This window comes from Haliotis rubra, unplaced genomic scaffold, assembly GCF_003918875.1.
Source record: "Haliotis rubra isolate DU_JTF1 unplaced genomic scaffold, ASM391887v1 Scf271, whole genome shotgun sequence".
Taxonomy (NCBI): domain Eukaryota; kingdom Metazoa; phylum Mollusca; class Gastropoda; order Lepetellida; family Haliotidae; genus Haliotis; species Haliotis rubra.
Genome location: NW_025766792.1, coordinates 810,813 through 838,700, shown reverse-complemented (window position 1 = coordinate 838,700; position 27,888 = coordinate 810,813). Strand labels below are relative to the sequence as shown.

The window sequence follows — 27,888 nt, the reverse complement described above, 5'->3', positions numbered from 1 at the left end:
TCAAAAACCATGTATGTAACTAAACACTGAACACGATAAGCGAACCTCTCAATTGGACACGGGTCTTGCAGAAACTCTTTCATATAAATATATCGAAGATCTGGGTTAGAATTCGTCTTCAGTAATGCTTGTCGTAAGATCGGGTTGTCAGGCTCGCTGACTTGGTTGACACATGTCATCGTATCCCAACTGCGTAGATTGATGTTCATACTGTTGATCCAGAGTCGATTATTTACAGACCACCGCCATATAGCTGGAATATTGCTGAGTGCGGCGTTAAACAACAAACCAACAACCAAATGAATATCACAAAAGGCTAGTTTTGTTGACCATGAATGGATTGAACAGTACAAAATATACATGTACTTACTTTCAGAAGTTCTCCCTGTCGTCCTTTACCGAACAAATCTCATTGGCCTCTGAATCACGAATGTAAAAAAACACTAAACACGATAAGCGTGTGTCTCCATTCGACATAGGTCTTGCAGAAACTCGTGGAACTCGTGGAACAAAACCCTACTTCCACATCCGATGTATGCACGGGCAGTTTGACAGGTCGGACAAGAAATGTACAGCAGTTGGCCATAAGTGAGTCATCATTAGTGAAATTTCCATAGACTTACATGTTAATTAACTGTTGCAAGAATAATTTTCATACATTGAGTAGAAGTCATTATATTTTGATATTTTGCAAACATCTTGGAAATCATCTTCAGCTACGTGTACACAATTTTCTTTTGATCTTTCCGTTGATTTGTTATCGAATGACACCTGATTAAGCACCATAAGTACAACTTTATGTTAATCTGTCCCATAGACAGCCATGTTAAACCTGATTGGTATGTCTGATATATGTTGTTCAAATAGTTGCAGTTTTCTTAATAATCATCGGAAAATTGAATGGAAATTATGTGTATGTAGCCGAGATGATTTCCCAGCTGGTAGATCAGTATTGAAAGCAATTCGACCAAAACTAAATTTATGAAAATTGTTCTTGCAAGAGTTAATTAACATGCAAGTCTACAGGAGTTTCACTAATGATGACTCGCTTATGGCCAACTACTGTATCTAATGAACAACAAGAATCGTCCCCGTGGAAACGTGTCCCGCTCTAAAAACACGATTATTATTTCATCAATACTCCACATTGTCACGCCTTGACTATGAATAATGTGTTCAGTTATTGTCACCACTGTGTCCATGTTGAAGTGAGTAATTCCATGAGTAATTCCATGAATAATTGCTCCCTCATCCCCCAAAGGAAAATACATACACGTCAGTTATAGGTACTGCAATTTGTACAGAACGTGGGCGATATTAGGAAAGTGTTGAAATTTAGTATGAGCATTCGCCTTGTGAATGGGGGAGTGAGTGAGTTTAGTTTTACGCCGCACTCAGCAATGTTCCAGCTATATGGCGGCGGTCTGTCAATAATCCAGGGATCAACAGCACGAACATCGATCTACGCAACTGGGATACGATGACATGTGTCAACCAAGCCAGCGAGCCTGACCACCCGATCCCGTTAGTCGCCTCTTACGACAAGCATGGGTTACTGAAGATCATTTCTAACCCGGATCTTCACGGGTTACGTAGTGAATGTAGTTTAGCGTATTATACGTGTACGTAGTAGTAGTAGTAGCAGTAGTAGTAGTAGTTGTAATCAGTTAAACGCAAATCGAATAGTTCAAACGCTTGCATTACTATCAATCAATAAATGTTACTGAGAATGTTAATTTTTTCTTCAAACAAATGACAATTCGATCGAACGGTCGTCCGTAATGCAATACAATGTATAGTCAATCATGAAATATAGCTATTATTAAGCAGAAAATGTTTTCAAGCCACAAATGTTGTGCTGATACAAAATCCAAAACCAAGGACCAAAAGAATGTGTTTTATTCTTTCTTGTCTACAGTACGAGTTGTGTATCTAACACTTGGCTGCAGGGGCGGGGGGCAGCTTCTTGCTCGCATCTAGAGACACCAGTGCTGGAACAGAACAAAACCCGTTATTGAGTATTACAATACAGTACACTAGGGTTACAGCCAATACGCTTATAACGAACTATCGGATATAACGAATTTTGCCGCTTACTATTCTCATCTGTTTGTTTTTTATATACTTCCCATCAAAAGTTCAGACTCACTTAATACACTCACTATATGTTATACACTCACTATAGATATATATATATATATATATATATATATATATGTGTGTGTGTGTGTGTGTGTGCGCGCGTACGCGCGTGTGAGTGGTTACATAGAAGACTGATGTCTCCACTAACTTGGGGAATCCAAATTCAAACCTTAGGCAGATGAATTGTACGAGGGTCATGTGCAAATATCGTGCATGTGAACACCTGCGTTCTAGTGTAAAGTTTTGTTAAGAAATCGCCAATTTTCATTTATTTTTAACATTTATTGAACTCATGACAATGATTTTTTCAACATTACGAATTAGTTTTATAATACATCAGTTCATGTGTAAACAGTACCTTTAAACAGTATGGAATATTTAGCAAAATCTAGTTTAGAACAGTTGGCTGAAGTAAGTGGCTATATTTACACTAGTAAGTCTAAACATTTGGTGGTAAGTATACTTTAATTGTGTGTGTGTGTGTGTGTGTGTGTGTGTGTGTGTGTGTGTGTGTGTGTGTGTGTTGTAGGGTGGGGGGTGGTGGGTGGGGCATGTATATAGTAGCAATCAGTGATAAAAACAGCATGAACATCGATCTATGCAATTGGGAACCGATGACATGTGCCAACCAAGTCAGCGAGTCTGACCACCCGATCCCTCTTACGACAAGCATTGGTTACTGAAGATCAAATCTAACCCGGATTTTCACGGGTATGTTATGAACAGACTACACAAACAAACCGAAATATGAGTCTCATTAACCTGTTCAGACAATGACCTACTTTTCAGCCGATCCGAATTTTCTCGTATGAAAGAGAAAATAGACATCACAAACAACTATGGTTACACTGAATTCCAATTCCTTGTTTCATAAGAAAATGGTATTTACAAATGAATTTTAATTTTATGCTTTAATAACATCGTATTTCTATATTTTATGGCGAGGTGTAGGCAGCAAGACCTCAACTAAGACGTCACAGACTGCCCCAGTTTGATGAGGTCGTAAAATGATTCACAATGCATCTGGCTCACTGGTTACACCTGGTATGTGTTTTTTGCGCTTATTCAGAGCAGTTTTGTAACGCACAATGTGATTGAATTAATATCAGTTAACTTTTCTAGCGGCAGAACCTCGTTTTGAGATTTCCACGATTTCCAGGTTTCCGTTTGTCAGAGCTCGTTGTACGACAGAGCACGCTGCACGACGTGTTTGCAAGGATTAGAAGAAGCATAGTGTTGCAATATACAAGTGCTTAGATGTATCAAATAATACTGATTAATATTTATGCATTCAGTTAAACGAATTGGTTTAAAAATTCTGGACTGGTAATTGTACGAAGTTGTGCAATAGGACGGAACCCAGTCAACAGGAAACGAGACTGTTGTGTACTCAATGTTGTGACTTGACGAGTAGTAGTCGCCGTGCTGGTGCTCGTTCCAACATCGATAACAGTCCACGCGCCCAGAATTCCACAGCCAGGAATGTCTCTCCTCCATGATTATATCAGTCCAGACCTTATGAAGCTACTCTGGCTTCCTGGACGATGCAGATTAGTGTCCACAATTATCAGACTTAGATCAGAATCTCGTCAGCTTCTCGATATTGCCGATGTTAACAGCAGCAAATGAATGCAACTGCATCTTCAGATCTTAAAGTCTCGTTTCAAAACATATTTATGTCAATTTGCCTGTGTCGATGAACTTTCCGTATGAACTCTTTGTTGCGCTTCGAGTATGCATTGTGTAAGGTTAAGTGAGCAAGAGAAATTTACTGTCATTATATTTGTGGGCGCTTCGAAAGGTTTTCTTTGGATTTGATTCGAATCAATTACTGCTGTTTTCATTTCGTTAATATTCGTGCAGGTATTGCAATTAGTGAAACTTTACACTACTTACGGGATGGAAACGAGACAGAGGTTGGATGAAGAATGTATGTAACACTCAGTACCAACCTCGAAATTCAAAACAAATTGTCTCTCCCCTAACCTGCTACCCACCTGCAAGACTGGACTGGAAGCCGGCGTTGTAGTCGCAGGCAACCTCGTTCTTGACGTAGTCGTCCCGTTTGTCGGCGTATGTGTCGGAGGCATCAGGACCCCCTACCATAGCCCCCTTGAGGAGCTGAGGGTTAGGGCCAGGGTTGCTGAAGGCTTGCCAGTCGCACTTGGCCGGACGGTCGGGGCAGGAGCTGACACACGAGACAGCAGTAACGGTTAATATGCATGAGGGAGTGAGTTTAGTTTTACGCCACACTCAGCAATATTCCAGCTATATGGCGGCGGTCTGTATATAATCGAGTCTGGATCAGACAGTCCAGTGATCAACAGCATGATAATCGATCTGCGCAATTGGGAACCGATGACATATGTCAACCAAGCCAGCGAGCCTGACCACCCGATCCCGTTAGTCGCCTCTTACGACAAGCATGGGTTACTGAAGGTTCATTCTAACCCGGACCTTCACGGGTTAATAATATGCATGAAGACTTGTCACATTTGCATGTACGATTACTTGGGGTGGGTTTTTTGTGAAATTTACTAAAATGTGAAATATATCAGATATTACATTTCTTGATCTATGGCATTCTCAGAAAGTGAAGGGCGGTGGGGTGGCCTAGTAAAGTGAAGGGCGGTGGGGTGGCCTAGTAAACAGAAAAGGGCGGTGGGATGGCCTAGTAAAGTGAAGGGTGGGGAGTGGCCTAGTAAAGTGAAGGGCGGTGGAGTGGCCTAGTAATGTGAAGGGCGGTGGGGTGGCCTAGTAAAGTGAAGGGCGGTGGGGTGGCCTAGTAAAGTGAAGGGCGGTGGGTGGCCCCTAGTAAAGTGAAGGTGAAGGCCTACGGAAGGGCGGTGGGTGGCCTAGTAAAGTGAAGGGCGGTGGGGTGGCCTAGTAAAGTGAAGGGCGGTGGGGTGGCCTAGTAAAGTGAAGGGCGGTGGGGTGGCCTAGTAAAGTGAAGTGCGGTGGGGTGGCCTAGTAGAAAAGTATTCGCTCGACACGCCGGAGACCCGGATTCGATTCCCCACATGGGTACAATATATGAAGCCCATTTCTGGTGTCCCCCGCCGTGATATAGCTGGAATAGTCCTAAAAGCGGCGTAAAACTAAACTCACTTACTCACCCAGAAAGTGAAACAATTTGTGATATATAACTTCCCATCGTTTATCAGGCTCGCTGCTACCAGCGGTTCAACCCGACTCGACCCGGTTGACACTGAACCCCCAGAAGTACTACTATCTGCACTTTACAGAGTATGTAAACCTTAGTATAACATATGTAAGATTGGATTACTTTCTAAATGGCATTGTGTATTCATCGTCGTTGACGACAAACTCATTTAAACCAGAATTTAAATAATTTTCTTCATTCACAAATAATACGGGTGGTTAGTCCGGTAAATAAGTAATAAACAACACGCCTAATCTTAATCCTTAAAGAGTTTTTGTACAAAACACTATAAAATATATTTCTTCATTATCTTTAACAGAGAATTTTGATCCCTGGAAGCGTCTGTAAAATCTTCACTAAAGACATTAGTAGGGACATGAGTTTAAAACTGAGCCGTTGATAGTCTGTGTGGGACAACATTACTTGAAGCGCAGCGATATTCTCAAACTCAGCAAAACAGGAGAATCTGCGGTATATAATTACTGATGACAACTACAGCGCATTAGGCCGTGGCTTCGTTTTGGCACTCCCTCGGTGCACCGCCTTCGGTGACAAATGTGAGTGAGACAGAAAACACCATACATTGGCTTCTCTTACTGCTTCCATGTTAGGAATCGAACCCGGGTCTTCGGCGTGACGAGTGAACGCTTCAACCACTTGGCTACCCAACCACCTCTCTGACAATTGTGTATGATCTGTATCTAGTCTATAACAGACGTGTACAACGGTGATATGAGTGGCGTTAAATGAAGAATTATTTAACTACCACCCTTATATTACTGTATTTCATGATTATTTAACTACTTATCAGCTGATCTGCAGCCAATGTCCTAACCTCATGTGGTTTACAACATCACCTGCTGCAACTACAACGACGACACAGACACCTGCCTCTGTGATGCGGCCTTTTGGGGTTGTCCCCGTGGACGATGTGTTTTACCTGCCTCTGTGATGCGGCCTTTTGGGGTTGTCCCCGTGGACGATGTGTCTTACCTGCCTCTGTGATGCGGCCTTTTGGGGTAGTTGCTGCCAAAGCCGATCTGGTAGCTCATGTGTGAAGGGTTGTCCCCAAAGACGTAGTCGATTTCGCCTTCCGCCCACTGCTGGTACACTTTGGAGTTGATGCCGTCGTGGGCCGCCATCAGGGCGATGAACGCGGAGTTGGCTGTCGAAGTGAGTGAGTGAGTGAGTTGGGGAGTGAGTGAGAGACTGAATGAGTCGAAGGTGAGTTAGTGAGTCGGTGAGTGAGTAAAACACATGGCATCAAATTGATGTTCTTTATTGTCGGGAATTAACATCAATAATACGATCGTATTTGGACGATATAAAACAGTGTCGATCAAGATTTCTTTTCACAAGGAAATGCGCCACCACCTAAAGGCCACCACCTGTTGCATGTTTCAGAGAGTGATTCATGTTTCTTCATGCCGCTTCAAGCCATACTGTGACAGTGTGAATCAAGAAATCAGTGTGCTGAGCTAACACACTTTAACCGCCAGGCTACCTCACTACCCCAGCACGTGGAACAGAACAAAATTTCAAAGCATTGATTTCTCTCAGTCGACTGTTGACTGAGATCACCGAGAGCACCTTCCACAACCTACTTGCGTATCTGAGCGTGCCCCACTTGTCTCTGATGGCCAAGCCACACGTGCTGTAGGGAACTGACCCGCCTTGCATCCAGCTCGTCATGAAGGCCTCCACCTGCTTGCTGTAGCTGGCGTCCTTGGTGATCTCGAATAACAGCAGCTGTCGCACGAGAGAAACAGTTACCCTTCAATAATCAGCACATAGTCAGTACCCCCGTACTGGTATGCAGAATTGGATGACGGGACGATGCTAGCATTCAGTGCGTGCGTGCGTGCGTGCGTGCGTGCTTATGTATATTTGCTAGTCCAGGCTGATGCTGGTTGTACAGTGCTATTTTCCTGCAGCATTACGGTGGCCTTTCAACACTTTGGGTTCGAAACAATAGTGGTTGATAACGACAAGCAATGGAGCTTTTCGGACGTTAAGTTAAACAAATATTATGACGCTCACTACGCGTCACAGTACTGACCTGACATGCAATTTTCGTGTCATCCCAGGAATACCCCCATGGGACTTCGTCAGTGTTAAAGCTCTTGGCATCGGCTAGATACTTTGCCTCCCCGGTCACCTTGTACAGAACGGCACTTCCGGTACACAGCTCGTCCTTGAAGTGACTCGACCTGGGTTCATTAAATACAGACGGGTAACCAACTATGATGTAACACGAGTTCTAGAGGGTTACCACCTTGGTGAAAACCACGAACATATGTACATTACTGACATAAATAGAAAATAGCAGGGCGAACATAGGATTCTGGCACGTTAAGGGAAGCAACTCTGTACAACTAATTACGGCGTCAAATTCGACTGGGTCAACTGGTTACCTGTTACCCTTATTTATCCAATTCCCAGTTTATCACTGGCATAAACTCACTCACTCACTCTAGGGCACAATGAACCTTCAGTAACCCATGCTTGTCGTAAAAGGAGACTAACGGGATCGGGTGGTCAGGTTCGCTGGCTTGGTTGACATATGTCATCGGTTCCCAATTGCGCAGGTCGATGCTCATGCTGTTGATCACTGGCCATGGATTGTCTGGTCCAGACTCGATTATTTACAGACCGCCGCCATATAGCTGGAATATTGCTGAGTGTGGCGTAAAACTAAACTCACTCACTCACTCACTCACTCTAGGGCACAATCGACAGTTCTACCTATGTGGAATGAGTTTAGCCGAGTGGCAGTGTACCTGCTGACAATCACTGGTTTGACAGGTTCAGTATGAAAGCAATTTCTCAAATAAGTTATATTACATTAATAAAAGCAGCCCCATCCGGACGTATAGAATCGTATGATTAATTTTGTTTCCATTTTTGTCGCATTTGTCATAAGCATGCCGCTAAAAACGCCATACCTTTGGAATCCTTGCTTAAAATCCCTATTAATCCGTACCTACAGAATCCTAGGTTCAGAATCCTAGCTGTACCTGTAATATCCGAATCCAAGATTTACCTGTAATATCCGAGTCCCAGATTTACCTGTAATATCCGAATCCCAACTTTACCTGTAATATCCGAATCCCAACTTTACCTGTAATATCCGAATCCCAGATTTACCTGTAATATCCGAATCCCAACTTTACCTGTAATATCCGAATCCCAGATTTACCTGTAATATCCGAATCCCAGATTTACCTGTAATATCCGAGTCCCAGATTTATCTGTAATATCCGAGTCCCAGATTTACCTGTAATATCCGAATCCCAGATTTACCTGTAATATCCGAGTCCCAGATTTACCTGTAATATCCGAGTCCCAGATTTACCTGTAATATCCGAGTCCCAGATTTACCTGTAATATCCGAATCCCAACTTTACCTGTAATATCCGAATCCCAGATTTACCTGTAATATCCGAATCCCGACTTTACCTGTAATATCCGAATTCCAGATTTACCTGTAATATCCGGCGGCCTGGTTGACACTGTTGCTGTAGATACCTTGGTACTTCTTGGCGAAGTCGTACAGGGTTTTGGCCGCACTTAGCAGCTTGGCGGAGAATGCAGGGTCTAGCAGGTAATAACATAGTATCAACGGACACATGGACGTCAAATACAGCTACAGCATCAACAACTACGCTTCATGCGCAGGCGGCTCGTCCCCAAAACGGACAGGTAGTCCGCTACAATCAAGTTTACTTCAATACATTTGTAACTTACAGTAAATACAATTCTCTCTCCAGTTTCGAAAAGTCACAAGGAACACAAATATTTTCAAAGTTTAGAGAAAGATTTTGAACAGACTAGCAAATCGTAACACACATGTATATTTTGTTTCTGGTGTACGGATCCGCGGACAAAACATTTCAAAATGTTACAAACAAAACTCAACAGTCGCGTTCACATCTGCGAATGAAAAATAAGTAAATATTTGACTATTCTCATAGATTTACTTTCTTTCAAAAACACACGTTTTAATTAGATTAAGTGCTAATATACATTTTGACCCTCAAACTTATGGGTTACGTTCGTGTGTCTCCAAATTCTTTTCGAAACAAAATTTATTTATTGCCCTGTTTTGGCATAAGTGTCGAGCTTACGGGCTTACTTCTTGCAGCAATACGCTCTGTGAGCATCCAAATTGTACATTTTATAAAGGCTACTACTAAAATGTTACCCTTGTCTTTGAATACGACAGATCCCATAGCAAAGGCAGCGGCCGTCTCAGCTGATACGTCACTTCCGGGTTTACTGGCCGTGACCTTGAAAGCTGGCCGAGCCATGGTCATGTCTTCCGGTCTTCCCCAGTATGCATGGTCAGGGCCGCCATCTCCCACCTATAGTCAGGCACCATGGATTGCTTATATCAATAGTTATATTGATAACCAAACGTATGACTGTTCGATGAAGGTTGACACGACAGTCTTAACGAGTATAACCTGGTGATGGGTTCATTACACCAACACATCAATTATATACTAGGCATAAACACAATAAAAAACTATGTTGTGATATTTCCCTCTTTACCCCAATACGCATAAAAACAACACGACGCTTCATCTTCGATTAAAGGGGTTGTTGTTGGTTTTGGAGGTTTTGTTTTTGTTTGTTTTTGTTTGTTTTCAGGGTTTGTTTTGGTGGTGTCTTTTTGGTTGTTTTTTTTGTTTTGTCTTGTTGTTGTTGTTTGGTTGGTTTTTATTTATTGTTTTATTTAAAAAAAAAAAAAAAAAATTATATATTTTTTATATATATATATTTTTTTATATTTTTTTTGGGGTGTTCTGGATATATTTGTTCGCTTGGTTTGGTTTGTTGTTATTTGGGGTATTTAATCTCTATTCCATGATATAATATAGTGATAATGATAATAATAGGTAATTCAATTATGTCATGAAATTGACATCAACCCGAGGGTATGTCTTGACGGTTGATCTGTTGTTGATAAAGTGATCACGAAGGACAATTATACAATCCAACTATTCATCTTAATTATTAAATGTTTTAAGTTAAGATTCCAACGTACACCGGGTGCTAAACCTGACCACCATCAAATACAATGAATCCCATATGCCCTAATTTTATACACCAGCAGGGACTATCTAACGTGAGACGGTTTCTAGAGACGGTGTAGGACATGAGTCGCCCTGGCATGTCTGACCTGTACGTAGTATTCCTCCTTGCTCGGGATCCAGCACCGGAGGAGGTAGTCCAGTGGCCACCTCAACATGTCGTACATCTGGTCAAGCTGACCCGCGGCCGTATAGCCATCCTTCCACACAGACAGCCCCCAGGACAGGATGAACGCGGAGGAGGACATGGGGAGGTTAAACTTGACGTGGTCGCCGGCTGAAAATTTGAATCAGCATCAGAATCATTATGTGGGGAAACCCAGTGGAGTGAGTGAGTGAGTTGGGTTTTACGCTGCTTTTAGCAATATTCCAGCAATGTCACAGCAGGGGATACCAGAAATGGGCTTCACACATTGTACCCAGGTGGGGTCATCGGCGTGACAAGCGGACGCTTTAACCACTAGGCTACCCCACCGCTTCACCCAGTGGACCTCATGACGCTGTTGGCTCGGGTTCGGGCCACTACATGGGTGAGTGAGTGAGTTTAGTTTTACGCCGCACTCAACAATATTCCAGCTATATGGTGGCGGTCTGTAAATAATCGAGTCTGGACCAGACAATCCAGTGATCAACAGCATGAGCATCGATCTGCGCAATTGGGAACCGATGATATGTGTCAACCAAGTCCGCGAGCCTGACCCCCCGATCCCGTTAGTCGCCTCTTACGACAAGCATAGTCGCCTTTTGTGGCAAGCATGGGTTGCTGAAGACCTATTCTACCCCGGATCTTCACGGGTCCTACATGGGGGAAGTGTGTGAAGTTCATTTCTGGTTCGCCGCCGTGATATTGCTGGAGTAACGCTACAGGAGGCGTAATGCCAGCCTCACTTTTGCACTAGCATTTCGATATGGCTGTTGGACAGAGGTTTCTTAATGATGTGGTGACAAAGACCCTGGTTCGATTGCAACCATGTGGGGAATCGAACCCGGATCTTCGGCGTGACTAGCGAACGCTTTAACTACTAGGCTTCCCCACCGCCTCCGCATGATTACAGTATGTGGAACCTTTTCTTAGTATTCCCCAACGTGATGTTAAATCTTAATTCCTAGTTTTTCATTCCTCGTCCTCCCGCCAATGAATGCAGCTGATATATCTCACAGTGTTCACTACTTTACAGGTACCCGCTGACAACAACCCAAGCTGCTTACTATAAGAAGAAAACCATCACTGCTTCCTTCAAACGTTTTGGGATTCTGGATTAGCAGGGGTTTCCCTAAGGGTGGTCATAGGGGTGGTGGTGTGAATTGATGTTCATACTATCGATCACTAGCTTGTCCGGGCAAGATTCGATTGTAAAGCAGGTTGCTGCCATATACACCTACGTTTGTCATTATATTATACAGAGGTGTGATCTCCGGGCCATCCGTATCCCATTTTATTTAAAATGTCATCAAGATTGCACTTTGAAGACGAATTCTAGCCACATCCTACGATTTCTTACCATCATACCAGCCGCCCGTGAGATCCTCGCCATTATCTCCCTTGTCACCGAGCGCGGAGTCACCTCGCCAAGGGATGGGGTTGTTAGCCGGAAGTTTGCCTGATCGCTGCGCGTCGTAAAAGAGAATGGAGAGACCAAGTGCTTTCTGGTAGTCGTACTTGGCTGAGCTACTTCCAGACTGCACTTAAAACAATAAAAAGATTTTCGTCTGGTACAAATCAATAATTCCGCATCCTGGTCCAACAGAGGGTAATTTGGAAATGTTCGGCTGAAGAATGGCATCTCGAGAATCACTGCGGCCCTTCAAATCCTGCCAGTTATACTGAGGGGAAAAAATAAGGCAACACCACTTCATCACAGTGTTCCTCTACTTATTCTTGTGCTACAAAGCTTGTGAAGAAACCTGGAAAAGAATAAAGGAACACTTCTGCTTTCATGTGTTCCCTTATTTGTTTCCCTCAGTATATATTTCCAATATGACGGGTACTTTGTTATCCATTACATGATAAAATTGATTTCAAAGTGCGCCAGGAACTTTCGCTGGTATTCTTGTTGAAACGATTTTTTAAAATGGATTTCCCCCTATTAATTTTGTTTTTAATATACAAGATCGAAAAAGATCTTTGCACGCAGAACATGTCGGGTGTTCTGAAATCGTTCACAGCAAAATAATTGCGTGCTTTGAAGCAGGTGAGGGACAAAATCCCTATTAGAGTCTAATGGCTAAGTAAACAATGGCTGCCATACCGGGTGCCTGTGTCTGGCTGGCGGGCGTGGTCACAGGTTGCTGTGTCTGGACCGGCGACTGTGTCGGCGCCTGTGTCTGGACCGGCGACTGTGTCGGCTGTAACGTGGCACCTCCCTGGACGTTCTCAATGAACACGGTGCCTCTCATGTCGACGTTGCCGTCAGTCGTGCCCATGAAGTTGACACACAGCTGTTGTCCCACCTGTTCATCTTTATTCCAGTCCTTGTTCTTGAGGACGAATTCTTTGTTGTTGTCGCGCGTCTCCACCACATCCGCTTGGCTCAACTGTCAAACGTAACACTTCTTCAGGTAATACCAGGCTGATGGACAAAATAGTGGACAGGTTCCGTAAAACTGTGCATAGTTCATCAAACCGGTACTTGTAAATTTCACTTTGGTAAAAAAATAATCAGGAAGCATTACCCGGACAAAACGAATGCAATAGATATGCAAAAGAAGTATTCATTCCAAAGAAGGCACACGATGTTGTATTTGCAGACTAACGCTTCGTCTTTGGAAATATATAAGTTTGGTAGAAAGAGCTCCAATTAACTTGAAAAGGAACCCATTGAGATAGATGATTCAGAATCTTGGGAAAATCTAGAATCACTTCATTTACAGAATGGGTTGGGGAAAGGAAAAGAATATGGTTGAGGGACTGTGAGACAGACTGTCGTATTAGGCGAATATCGTTATGGATGCAGGTTAGTAAGTCACCGAATAGTCCGTGATTAGGTCAATAAGGTTGGTTGGTTGTTGGCTGGTTGGTTGGCTGGTTGGTTATTTAGTTTTTAACGCCCCATTCAACAATATTCCAGCTATGTGGCGGCGGTCTGTAAATATTCGAGTCTGGACCAAATAATCCAGTGATCAACAGCATGAGCATCGATCTACGCAATTGGGATACGATGACATGTGTCAACCAAGTAAGTGAGCCTGACCACCCGATCCCGTAAGTCTCCTCTTACGACAAGCAAAGTGAATAAGGTTGTTCTGTTTTAGGGAAAATAGTATCCGCCACTGACCTCTGTTCACCTTGAGTTGTCTACCTTATATGCGTCTGGATCCTGTCATCATGGGTTGAACTGACGATTCTATATATGATTATAGTTTGCTGAGGTACAGATAAGCTGCGTATCTGCGTACATTACGCAAATATTTATGTGAAAACTCATTTCCTATTAAGTCTATTGCGTACAAGTACGCTTGAATTTTTGTAAATACATGTACTCTGTAAATGTGATCGTACATGCGTACACACACAAATGACAAATCTTAGCTTGCGTACCGGGGGTAGATAAAATAACTGAGGTATACTGAGAGGGTTCTGTTTCAGGAAATGAACTTGACAACTTGCAGTTTCTCATAATACACACAAAATATAAATAACAAACACTGACATTTAAACTTCATTATATTTTTAAAATTAATTGAAAATGGCAAATACCCAATTGTGTTTGAGTGAGGTGAGTACAATTTATTTGGTTACTCAAAGGAAAATTAGGATACCCAACTGAGATGAACACAAGTGAGTACATAACTCAATGACCCAAAACGTCATCAGTAGCTCTGCAGTTTGTCAGCACTATACCCTGCCGTTTCTTAAAGAACTTGATCAATTCAGGTCTGGCTCCCACATAAAGCCGACCCTGGAAGATCTACGGCGCTAAGCCCAACTCACTCACTCACTCATTCAAATTAGATATTTGTGTGAGCTAAGTACTAGAGGCCATCTTGATACCTACTTGTAGTGTCTTGACCTCATGGTCAAACACCAGGTGAGCCTTCCAGCCGTGCAACTCCTGAGTCAGTGTGATGCAGAATTGACCATTGAAGCCTCCATCCCAGTGACCGGTGATCTTGATGTCCGTGGCGGCCGACGTCAACCCCAGCACCGCAGCCAACAGCAACAACATCATTGCAGCTGACGGAACAAGGCAGCATCCGCGATGAATGCATTAGATATGGAGAGCAATGGAATCTAGCACCACACAGCACCACACAACAACGCGCGACACTCACTGCAGTTCCTCTCGGTGTTTTGTTACATATGGCCTTACACAGTGAATGAGAAAGCAGCTTGATGACTACCTCTAATACCAGACTATGATTTCAGTATTCCTGTAATCACATTTTCAGTACGTATCTCGTCCCCAATGCTCGGGAAACTGGTTGGATCGAATAAAAAAAACATTGAAGAGACAAACCATTTTTATATATAAACAAACTGACAAGTATTTATGCACATGAAATTATTCACAGTTTACGTTGTGTTCTAGAGCTACGGTATTACTGTAGGGAGCTTTGAGGGATGATCAGAAGAGGAGAAATAAAGTCAATAGACAGTGCAACGTGTTTCCATAACAGTAAATATAGATCGCATTTCCAAAGGTGACGGAAACTTCGTCAATTTATTTAAAGAGTTGGATATTACATTCTCAACTGGCTGTACATTAAAAGCACCACTCACTCACGCACTCATCCGCTCACCGTACATAACCCTTCCACTCACTCACCCTCCCACTCACTCACTCTCTTACTCACTCACTCTCTTACTCACTCACTCAGTAAGTCATTCATGTCCATCGTTAACGTGGATGTATACCTTTTTTTGTCCCGTCAGTATATGTCTCTACTGCATGTATTAATCAAGTTACCTAGCAACTTTGGCCATATCAAGCGACCATTTGGGGCACGTTTACAAGTCCAAAATATGCATATTGCTGTGTTCGTTCATATAAACACATTTGATAACCATCACGTCAATTGCTAAATATTTTTCAAATTTCTGAAATGAGCTAAACACAGTACTTGTGATAATATATATTGCGGAGTCTAATACCAACTTTACCACATCATACTATAAATCATTGCAGAGAGAAGCATATATATATATGTAAATGTTAAATAATAGCATCAAACAGATAAAACTGGCCCAGTATTACACATGGTAAAGTCTTGAAATTCCACATCGCTGAGGTTCGTCCTTACCTGTTCTATGCAAAGGGTGGAATAAGCTTTGCCAACAGCATTCCGAGCGATTTATCTTTGTAATCTGTTCTAATTCTGGAACCCGTGTCAAGGTGAATAGATTGTCTGGTCAGACATTGAATTAAAGCTGAATTTTTCCAGACCAATGTTCTTAGTGCCCTAAAAGTGTTGGAATCTTGTTGGAACAATGTTGTAATTGAATTAAATTGTATCTGTTCATTATATGATTTGAATATTGTGTTTTAGACATAATAAGTTGAGTTATCAGGAACGTACTAAATTTATTTTTGGGGGTGGGGGTTAATCAGTTGTGTATACGTTACTATATTTAGATGTTTTTGGAGTCAAGTGTTATCTAGATTCTTCTTTAACATCAGTAGTCTAGTCTAGCATGATATAGGTGAGTGAGTTTAGTTTTATGCCGCTTTCAGTCATATATCACGGCGGGGGACACCAGAAATTGGCTTCACACATTGTACCCATGTGGGGAATCAAATCCGGGTCTTCGGCGTGACGAGCGAACGCTTTAACCACTAGGCTACCCCACCGTCCCATGCATGATATGAAACATTTTAAAAGATATTGACACAGTGTAAGAGGACAAGAGCATGTATCTAATATTTCGCATTACATGAATAACGCTGTTGTAGATCACTTCTCACCTTGGATACCCAGCCACGGGTATGACCACTGTTTCTGCTTGGTGAATTGTGACTTGGTCACTTAATATTTTGTTGTCGTCAATGCAATTGCATTTTATTCTGCCACTGAATTTTGCACTGTCTCTCTGCTTTGTACTGCCATTGTAATTATGTTGTAGCAATTTGTACTCAGTCTGATAAACTAATGAACCTAGATAGTTTATTTCTTAATTACATAATGACAGGGAGGGGTTTTTTTATCTGTTGGTTTCACATTGAATCCTATTTCATCTAGCTTGCTGGGTTAACTTTTTGTTTCACCTGGGCAGTCGACACATAAAATTAGCACAGAGCCATTCTCCATTGTCCAGAGTTTCATATTTCTGTTCTAACCCTGCTTCCATTCTCCATCACTGATGGATACAAATAAAAACAGCTAAAAGTTCACGATGGGAGGAAACGTCGATATTAGCACTACCCGACATTTGTCTTCGGTGCCGTATGAGATGCATCTGGAATGTCTTGTGGAACATCACATTATTTTTTATTTATTTTATTTATTTATTTATTTTTTATTTATTTTATTTATTTATTTATTTATTTTTTATTGTATTCTATTTCTATTTTTTTTAAATTTTCCTCAGCGATAGAATTGGTGACACTCGGGACCCAAAAGCTTCGAGATTAGAGAGCAGCCATGTTGGCAAAGTGAAAAGAGAGTGCACTTGTCCACGTGCTGGGTCAAACATTTAGCATGTTGTATGTTATCTAACCAAATATAGGCAATTCTATTTTAAGGCATGAAAACTGCTTCAAATAGATTAAGAAATGACTCGGTGAATTCAGCTCAACAATGTCGGTTAAATGTTGCGTTGTTATATTCCATTTGAGAAGTAAAAATAGGACATTGACTGAAATACCTATATATTAAATGAGAGAATTCAGGGCGTCAAACGCGGTCGGGTGGTTAGGCTCGCTGACATGGTTGATACCTGTCATCGTATCCCAATTGTGGAGATCGATGCTCATGCTGTTAATCACTGGTTTACTTACAGGCATGCGCCATATTGCTGGAATATTGCTGAGTGCGGCGTTAAACAACAAACAACAAACAATATCAATACATGCCCGGTACATACCGGTATAAAGTGCCTTTACTGGTTGCTGATGATCTGCAAGCACAAGCTAACTAAATCAATACGGTTATAAATTCTATATACTGTTTCCAAAAGTCCCAAATTCAGAAAATGTATTCTGATTAAACTGTAAACCCTTCTAACACGGAAATACTTCTGAACTTGTTCATTCTCCGTTGTCAACGAATATCAGTTGTCACTAATTCCCCGTTATAGCGCGGACGTGATAGCGTTATATCATTAGCGAGAAATATTTTCTGAAAAAAATTATCAATATTTACTCTTTTGTCAAATTTTTAAAAAGCACTAGATCAACTTTTTGGAAAATCCACATAATCAAAGAAATACACGAACACACCTGCATACAGAGAATCACGGAAGAGACACTCATGCAGGTAGACATACACAGCCACTAGACCAATTTGAAACATTGAGTGAGTGAGTTTACCCTTCTTTAAATACCATTCCATTTATATCTGGACGTGACTGCTCAATGAGGGAGGAAGACCCGAAGTAATGCAGGTATCTGATGGCCGATAAACACTTGCAGACAAGAGAGACACCCAGGTAAGTGGACAGAGAATATAAGTGAGTGAGTGAGTGAGTCTAGTTTTACGCCGCTTTTAGCAATATTCCAGCAATATTAGGGCGGGGGACACCAGAAATGGGCTTCACAAATTTTACCCATGTAGGGGAATCGAACCCGGGTCTTCGGCGTGACGAGCGAACGCTTTAACCACTGGGCTACCCCACCGCCCCGACAGATAATATAAACAATCAGACAGACATACAGACAGACAGTATAGATATATGTCTCCGTGAAATATGACAGTATGGTATCCTAGTGGTTAGTGTGTTCGCATCGCTATTGTTTCAGCCATATAGCGACGAGACCAAGTCTGGGCAGATACATAAGTCCATGTTAATTACAAAGTTTAAAAGAGTTTCTTTAAATACATATTTCTTCATTACAATATCATCTACAAATAGAACACGTCGTAACGCCAAACTTAAAAAACAGCCAATTTGTCACACAAATATATGGTTACAATTTATGATAGAGACCAATTTCTCTCAAGAAGTTCATAATGAGATGCCCGCTCACACGGGAAAACAGATCTTTCAGATGTATTGCTTCAGAATGTGAATCCCTTGCAGTTGAAAAAACCACACAGTCAAACATATGCTTGATGGTGAACACTTTATCGCAAAGGTTCACTTAGGAGGTTCATCTCCATCTGTAAGATGATTATGAGCTGATGTGGAGTTTTGAGCTATATGACACATTATCATTTATTATTATAAGCAGATATTCCTCATTAGACCAACTGAGGCCAATACGATATTGTCGTAAAATGATTGACAGCCCAACTATAACCGATTGCTGGTCCTAATTCATGAAGAGTATTTCTTTTTGGATGGAAGATGACACAATACTTTATCGATAACACAAGAAATGGATGAATTATTGAATACGTATTGCACCATTATGAAACGTGGCCAATAGGCCTTGAATTATTTGTCAACACGAACGCATAACGAACAGTACTGGATGGATAGTGTTTACAAAATCACGTTTGCCGTTTACAAGACGCTTTTTATATCAGATATATTCACGTTCAGCTCCGTCCCTGAATATCGCAAACGTTTCAGCAAATTATTCAATTATTGAATACGTATTGCAAGAAACATTCCTTCATACGTGTTTTCTTCCTGTTAATGTAATGAAAAGTGTAGTTCGTTATCGAGTAACGATTTGCTCGGTCATTCTGAAGCCTCATCTCGAATACCTGCAAAGTTGCTGACGCGGCACTAAACAGCATGCACTCACTCATTCTAAAGCCGCAGGCGAGACTACGGACAGCTCCCTGGAACACTGAGTGAAAGCTCCCTGCTACTGGGGCCGCAGTCGTGCAGGTGTTAGCACACTACTATGACGTCTCCCCTGTCTCCGAGTGTGTACGGATATACAGTGCTTACTGTAGCTTGTCTCGTAGGTTGTACCATATATGGATATATCTCACAGAATTATTTACCTTTAGGTAAGTAAATGTGTTGTAATTTTTATAAGAATAATATATGATACGGAATATTTACAGGTATTCCAAATCCTTACTTCATTTGCAGTTAATCATATCAATTATCCTATTACTTGGAACACCAACGATGAAAAACTTGCATTCATGATCAGTAACGAATATTCTAGAACACAGTTCTGAATTACCTGGACAATGTCTGTTCTGTGATATCAGCCACTTTTGTCAAAGCACAATTCCTCCAAACGGACTTTGAAAACTTAGCTACATTTGAGCATTTTCTGCCTGATAATCATGATGTTACTTTGTGTGTGTTTTGAAATCGAAATATTATATTTTCAATAAAAATTCTCGGCTGTTATTGATCACGGTCGTCGGTGGTTTATCAATTCACCAATGATGATTATGAAGCGTGACCAGTAGCCCTTGAAGTATTTGGCACATTTTAGAAAATACATCAACACGAAGTCCATAATGAACAGTACTGGATACACAATCACGTTTGCCGTTTACATTTTTACATCAAATATATTTCACGTTCAGCTTCCTCCCTGTATTTCGCAAACGTTTTACCCAACAAATGGTCTGAATTGTTATACAAAACCAAAAATTACGAAAGGTGTAAAAGGGATCGTTGTGCCCTGTACTTGTGTCAATTAATTTTGGAAACAGATCAAAATCCAGATTTTACACTATGTAGTATATCTCCTAATTCAAGAAATCCATTCATTTATTCGCTGCATAAAGCATCGGCTAAATTCTTCCATGATATGCATGGGGAGATGTCGTAGAGAATTAGGTAATACAAAGTATATGCATCGAAGTAACTTTAGCTTTAACTTAAAGATTGACTTTAGTTTTTTCGGGTCAGTGAGGTATTAGTCAGAGAACGGATGTGCAAATTTTCGTGAACATTCATGTAGTTAAATACGACAACGAAAACATAAGTTATAGACAAATGTTTAATCGAAATCTCATCTATAAATGACATAACACCAAAGATTTTTCGTCCCGAGTGACAGAATGACGCATAATCACAAAGAACCGAAACAGTATTTTCTTTGTATATGATTGCAGCCCTGAAAGTGGCTTAATGTGCGTTTTAACAACATTTTGAACACAGGTAGTGTCTTTTTATCAAATATCTACAAAATATGTCATATCAGTTCAGTATATTGTTTTCAGTGTACATATAGCAACATTCCCCAACATACGTCTAGAATATGGGTCATGGGTCATTAACGACTATACACTGAACTGTAATTTAATATATCATTTTACTAAAACTTATATCCGTTACATAAACTTATGACATATAGACACGTATGCAATTTAGAAGTGGAAGTGGAACTTATTTTCTGTGAGAGATCGTTTTGATTCGAATGTTATAAAATCAGTAAAAATATACCAAATATATAATCAAATGACATCGCTGTTAAAGTTTCAGTTATTCTGCAAGACTCAAGCAGTTTTAAACATAATACTCGGATTATCTTTTTCTCACTGATTGAATATGCCAAAATGTATCTTACAGATGGGTATACCATGGTACACAACACGGCATGAATCACCATGCATAATGCATACGTAAGATTTCGAAAAGAATGTTACATCAATTCTGATGCCTTTTTCTCAAAAAAGGGAATGTGTCACGTGAAAAGGATAAATAGAATTCATCATTATTCATCATCTTGTCCCGTTAATCGGAATTTGCTGATGAAACTAAGACACGGTTGATATTTCCCAAATTAAAAAAACCTCATGATGAATCCTCTACACATATATGATTCTTGTCATTCATTTTCATCCACATAATATGGTTATTCTGTTTTGCGTAATTATATTCTTGAAGGTAAATCCGGTCCCGTGCGACACCACGTCTCCCATAATGTTCCCTGTTCAACACCAGTACATGTGTCAGTAAAAAAACAACTCGGCATCCAGGGGGTTAAAAGAGCAAATAAAACACATCTTGTCAAAATGATTTATTAAAATAACACTCAGTCTGTTAACCAGAAACTACCCCACACAGATTGTCACTATGGCTGGCTAAACGATTTAATCGCCAGCTCCACGTCTACACAGACACACATCCATTCATCGCGTCTGAATTTAGTCCCCCAAATGGATCTACATTTTGTCGTTTTTTGCCCTAACAAAGTTTGTTGACCTTAATTTAAAACACTAAATGAACTTGAAATCTACATTAATCTTGAATCATGCACTCAACGAGGTACATGTATATGTAAAAAAATGTTGACTCAACGGTCGTTTGACCTTCACCTTGGTTACTCGTTATAACATGACACTGAGAATATATTAAACATGTTAATTAACAACATGAATATGATTATATACATCAGCGACTGTTACTATTTTGCATGTCTATTCAGTGTTGGTAGTTTAATACTAACTGTCTTGAGGTCATAAACAAATGAGGTTAATTAATTACCTGAAGGTGAAAAGTGTCATAAAGGGGTTAAAGCTTGTGGATGACAAAACTCTTCACGGTGAGAAGAGATGACAGTCGACTGTCAGACGGACAGGTATAAAACTGATGGATTGCAACCAGGAATATCTTTTTCTTCTCTTCAACAATGACCTAGGGTTACAATACATGGCTGGTGGATTTTTTACTGTTACACCCACACAAACTCACCTGATTCGAAAATTGACTGGAATATATTGAGGTTCAAATTCTTACTTACCCACTGTCAAATAATTCACAATGATAAAATAATTATGTGTGTCGCTATTACACAACACTCCACACGCACGCAGACACACGTGTATGTTAAAACGCAAACATTATTATCCCAATCCATATGCATTTGAATTTCATTTTCAACTTCCTGGGGAGTGTAGAACACAATCTGTCAGAAGGCTAGCAGTACCATTACAGCCTGCGAGGTACCCAGTTTACTGCTGTACGGACAGGTGAGCCATTCGCACGAGGAGACACAACACGTGCTGCATGTGCTTCAGTTAGCAGCAGGGCTGAAGTCTTAAAAAGTCTAAGGAATCAAGCTCCACTCACTCACTCACTCACTCACTCGCGCATTCTGAAGCGTTTTTCGTATTCATTCACTCGGCTAGACGCTTAGTCATGCACTCACATTCTGATATTATTTTCTTTCACTAGGTCCAGTAATGGGTATAAATATTCAAGAAAGGGAGGCTCTTGGCAGTTCGAGTGTACACCAGGTAAGAACAGGGGCCCGATCCACAAAGCGTTCGTAGCGCTAAGAACATCGTAAAACCTATCGTAACTTTAAGACAGAAATCTTAAGCGATCCACAAAGCTATCTCAGTGAAAACATTTCGTAAAGTTAAGAGAAAATTTAAGAACGACCAGCGCCTATCGTAAATCAGACATTTCTGTCGTAACTTGAGAATTAAGATGGCTGCATATTTTCTGTTCGGCTTAGTTGAAGAAGAGTGAAAACCATCACGACCAAAGGTATTTCGGGACCGAACTCAGGTTCTCGATACGCTGGATGATGACAGCATAGTAGGGCGATATCGTCTACCACGTCATGCCATTTTTGAGCTTGTAAACTCACTATCACCATATCTTGCTTTCCAAACCGAGCGTTCCCATGCATTGTCGCCGGAAACACAGGTTTTAATTGCCCTCAGATATTATGGTAAGGGATCGTTTTTCTCTGAGCTAGCGGACTTGCATGGGGTATCCCAGTCCACTGTGTCACGGGTATTTACCCGCACAAACGATGCTATTGTCAAACATATGAAACAAAAATCATTCCCAAAGGCAGCATCAGACCAACGAGCCACCAAGGAATCTTTCTATAACATTGCTAGATTTCCAAAGGTGCTTGGGTGTATCGATGGAACTCTTATCCCTATTATGCAACCCAGCGATGACGCGTTTGGTTTTTAAATTAAATTTAGCGGTCTTAAATCAACGATAAAGGACCGCAAAATTGAAAACAGAGTAGCTTTATCTTCTAAGTATAGCAAGTACACACAAACAAGTTCTTTAGCAAAATACAATTTCCATCTATGTATGTTTTGAAACTTCATGAATAACAGTACATACCACTGAGAGTCTTTGAGGCCATCATCTTTCCAACGCATCAACTGCATCAACTGTATCAACTGCATCAACTGCAATAAAGATACACATCATTTTATTTTGAAATGTGGCCATAGACATGAAAACATAATCACATGAATCTGAAATTCTGAGTAAAGACATTTTACTATTAAATGTATACCACCCATCTTCTCTCTCAATGTGAAACATGAACACATAGAGAGAGTGGACTATCAAGTCATTGTGCCATTCCAGTAAAACCTGTGATACTATGATATTGTAGATATGATGTCATATTATGTTGTGATAGATTACTTGCTTAAAACTGTCATAATTCTCTCTCCACACAGAACCCTATAAATGTCTTGTCCTAAACTTAATGAGCATTATATCCATGATGTACATGTTAACAACCTTGGAGAACATCATCTGCTGACAACAAACTCTCTGAGTAGGTAGGTAGACTGTAGGCCCCATCACGTGGCAAATCCGGCAGTACACGGAGAGTCTCAGGGGTGGCCGGAGTAGTGTCTGTAAGTAAAACATGAATTGTAATAACAATTGAGAATTTTCATACAATCAAAAAAGGAACAATCTACCAAAAGTATGGTAACTCAACTGCATTATTATTCAATTTTGTAAATCAATTTTAATTACATCGGTTTCCTTACATTTTCAAATTCACCTTTATTTGTGAGACACTATGTGTCAAATATATTAATTAACATTTCATTTGAGATTGTTTCAGCTGTAAACAATTCCACATATAACATTTCATGAACTTATATTCAAATTTCTCACTTTCAAGGCCACCATCACAACCTTGAATAGTGCATGAAGGCAGGAATGATACACCTTGAAATGAAATTGTTAAATTACAATTCAACAGCAACTGTATACACTGTAAACAATATGCCCAGATGTATTTCATATATCTTAATAAAGACACACGTGAAATTCATGATTCAGAAAGGACTGTAGGCTCACCGGCTGTTCCATTTCTGTCAGGCTTGATGGTGGAGGCCCCCACCAGTTTTGGTTGCCTCCCTCCTCCTTTCTGCCTCCTTTTTCCTTGTTTGACCCCTAATGAAACAAAAAAGTATAAATGTATATATACTGTCAGGACAAACATGATATATCCCATGCAGGTAGAATTTATTTAATGCAAAATATTATGTTCAAAATATTGATGTATTTCAGCACTTACTTGTAGTCCATCCACTACTTTTTGACATCTTTGGTAAGTCTCTTGACCCCACTGTTTGCACTAATTCTGTAACAAATGTCAATGAACATTTATTAAAAAGTTAGAACGACAAGCGTTAATCTTGGTGTTTTGATATATCCATAGTGAGAGACAGGGTGGGGTTGAACTCCGAATCAGAAATAATACATCCAGGAATTACATCGTCTAAAAGACGGATAGAGTGCTGTCCCTTTCTGCGAGTAAAAAATGGCTTCCAGTGTGACTGCAGCGTTAGCTCCTGACTATAATATCCTTTCCATGAAGCTAATTCCTACAGACTAGTTTCTGAATTACCACCGTGCGGTGACAGGCTAGTGAGACAGGCCATAGATACATACATATAGTCACCGCCTCTAATGCTTTCAACCTAGTTCGGTACTCAAAGCAAATTCATAGATTCACTCACCTCTGTGAAATGTCATCCCATGCCTTTTTCTTCATGATGTTTGTTACATTGTTCGTGAATGACGAAAATAGTAAGGTTTGTTTTGCCTCGACAAATTCCACGAGAAGACTCAACTCTGTGTGGGTCCAGTTTTTGTTTCTCTGGCGCTTGATGGTGGCTGGCGACTGACTGGAATTCGTGTCGGTGTGTTGGTGACACGGAATGTGTCGTCTGCTAACCGAGTGCAGGGATTCCCTTGAAGTAATGACGTCATTGGGAAACCCCCTATATTCGTCGCCTCCTCATCAGGAGAGCGACGATCTTTATTTACGACAATGCTCGTAAGATAATGAATTTACGAATAGATTAAGAGCGCTTTGTGGATAGGTCGTAAAATTAGTAAACTTTCTTATTTTCGATCGTAAACTCTTACGAATAACGTAGGCTACGAACGCTTTGTGGATCGGGCCCCAGGGTTGTAGTAGTAGTAGTAGTAGTAGTAGTAGTAGTTGATTGGTTGGTTTGTTGTTTAACGCCGCTCTCAGCAATAATCCAGGGGTGCGCACCCCACCTTTTGTCCTGAAAGTTTAGAAATGACCATTGAAACTCCCGAGAAAATGTGTGAAAGACAACAGTGCAAAACCACCCCCACCCCCCACCTCCCTCAAAAATCCGACCCGGACATGTTTATGGTACCCCTCTACCTGTGGTTCCTGGAGGTTGCCGTTGCAGGGTAAGGCCACAACTGCTTCCCAAACCTTTCACTGGAATCCAGTGCGGGTCTTTTCTCGTCACTGCCGTTGGTTGTTTTCATTTGCCAGTAAAATTGAAAATTGTTTTTCATTAGATTTGAGCTGTTTAGTTGATGAGATTATGTTTTTGTCCCACTTTTCGAAAATATTTAATCTTGGGTTTAAGGAATCGAGAAATTTATTTATACATTTTTGTATGATGTTATCTTTTTCCAAATCAGTTTCGACGATTTATCATTGTTTGCCATCGTGATGATCATCATCATCGTCTTCATTATTATTATTATTCTATATCTTTTTTGTTGTTACAGGAAGTAATGGACCCTCTCAAGGGGGAATACGAAGCCCGCCTCCAAAGATACCGTGACGCATGCGCCGTGAGGAGGATTAAGGCCTCTGTCTATAACAAAATGTATTACTACGCAGATCCAGGTAGTAACACCAGCATAGGTTACTGCCCCGTCCCAAAAGTGGGCTGCACATTCTGGAGAAGGATATTCATGTTCCTCAACAGAACCCAAACTCAGATGTCAAGTCCTTTCGACATTTCTCGTTTCGAGGTGTACTTCAAACCCATGGTACAACTCAGAACTACCAAACACACAACGGACATTTTGGAGCATGCGCATCGCTTCCTGTTTGTGAGAGATCCCTACTCGAGGCTCTTCTCCGCATACGTGGACAAATTTCTTCTTCCGCAGTTTCTGTCATGGCCGACGTATGGTAAAGTGATCGCTGCGATCAGAGCTGGAAGAAGAGTTCTGAATGAAACATGTGTCACGGAACTCGTAACATTCCCCGAGTTTGTGAACATAACAATGTTACGGAAATACCCGAACATTCACTGGCTGCCGATCACATCGATTTGTGACCCGTGTCGACTGCATCCTGATTTCATTGGACAACAAGAGTCATTTTCAAAAGACGCCAAATATATTCTAAACAAGGTCGGGCTGGGGTATCTGCTGACGAAGTATTCACACAAAACGTTCGTCTCAGACGAAATTACGCAGGTAGTCGACTTTACGTTTGCCTACGGGGACTACAATAGGCACTTACGCCAATGTTACGATAGTCTAATGCTGGCTGAACGTTTGTGGACGGCGTTTAAGATGAATGGTTACATATTACCAGCGGTGGAATTCCCTAAGGAAGAACTACTTGAGTTGATTCAAAAGACAAATGACACTATCACGTTTAAGGCTCTTCTAACTCAAATGATAGTCAAAGAAAATGGGCGACGTCACCTGTCACCCGAGATGTTCAGGCTGCAGAAGAAGATAATGATGCTGAACGAGTATAAAAAACTATCTCGAGAAACCATGGACAAAATAGCCAAGTATTACACGTCGGACTTTAAACTGTTTGGTTACGAGCAATATCCAGAAACTCTGTTTCCTTGGAGGTACGCATACCAACAGCGGTCTCCCTGAAATCCAAGTGTTCCCTTTCTCTAGGATTATTATCACCAATGATGTCGTCGCTATTTGTTAATGAGGTTTGAACCCGAATTTCAAAATGGCCGCAGTGGGAGCCGTGCTGAAACATATGTTATGTTATGGAATTTTGTGTCGTTAGTAGTGATGCTGAGCATATAGGTTCATGTTTTGCGTGCGTGTGTGTGTGTGCGTGTGTGTGTGTGTGTGTGTGTGTGTGTGTGTGTGTGTGTGTGCGTGCGCGCGCGCGCGTGTGTGCGTGTGTGTGTGTGTGTGTGTGTGTGTGTGTGTGTGTGTGTGTGTCTTTTTTGAGACCATGCGAAGATCTTATTTATAATTGGTCTTCAGCAACCCATTCTTATCGTTAGAGGCGACTAACGGGATCGGGTGGTCAGGCTCGCTCTCATGGTTGACACGTCATCGTATCCCAACTGCGAACGATACTTTCACTTGGTTGTCTGGTCCATACTTGTTCATTTGCAGACCTCCCTCTCAGCAGATGTATTGAAAAGTCCACTTATGGCCAGTATTTGTATAAATAGTATTGAAAAGTATTT

The 27,888-nt window shown here is 41.0% G+C and overlaps 2 protein-coding genes across 3 annotated transcripts; one reads left to right on the top strand and one right to left on the bottom strand.

Moving 5' to 3' along the window:
• Positions 1-1,881: 1,881 nt before the first annotated feature.
• LOC124280670 (endoglucanase E-4-like) lies at positions 1,882-15,681 on the bottom strand. Of its 2 annotated transcripts, none has more exons than XM_046716662.1 (12): positions 15,643-15,681; positions 14,397-14,575; positions 12,651-12,936; positions 11,904-12,086; positions 10,491-10,678; positions 9,510-9,669; positions 8,791-8,902; positions 7,365-7,515; positions 6,910-7,054; positions 6,299-6,470; positions 4,140-4,330; positions 1,882-1,991 (listed from the first exon to the last, which is right to left on the bottom strand). In XM_046716662.1, exons 2-12 carry the CDS (start codon positions 14,568-14,570, stop codon positions 1,933-1,935), a joined length of 1,821 nt encoding a protein of 606 aa, XP_046572618.1. In that variant the 5' UTR covers positions 14,571-14,575; positions 15,643-15,681; the 3' UTR covers positions 1,882-1,932. The 2 variants fall into 2 exon arrangements, with proteins under 2 accessions (XP_046572618.1, XP_046572617.1); XM_046716661.1 differs by lacking the exon at positions 15,643-15,681 and adding an exon at positions 15,597-15,638.
• A 3,600-nt stretch (positions 15,682-19,281) lies between these two features.
• LOC124280658 (carbohydrate sulfotransferase 11-like) lies at positions 19,282-27,549 on the top strand. The gene is made up of 3 exons (XM_046716636.1): positions 19,282-19,461; positions 22,598-22,659; positions 26,207-27,549. Exons 1-3 carry the CDS (start codon positions 19,353-19,355, stop codon positions 27,326-27,328), a joined length of 1,293 nt encoding a protein of 430 aa, XP_046572592.1. The 5' UTR covers positions 19,282-19,352; the 3' UTR covers positions 27,329-27,549.
• The last annotated feature ends 339 nt before the right edge of the window (positions 27,550-27,888 follow it).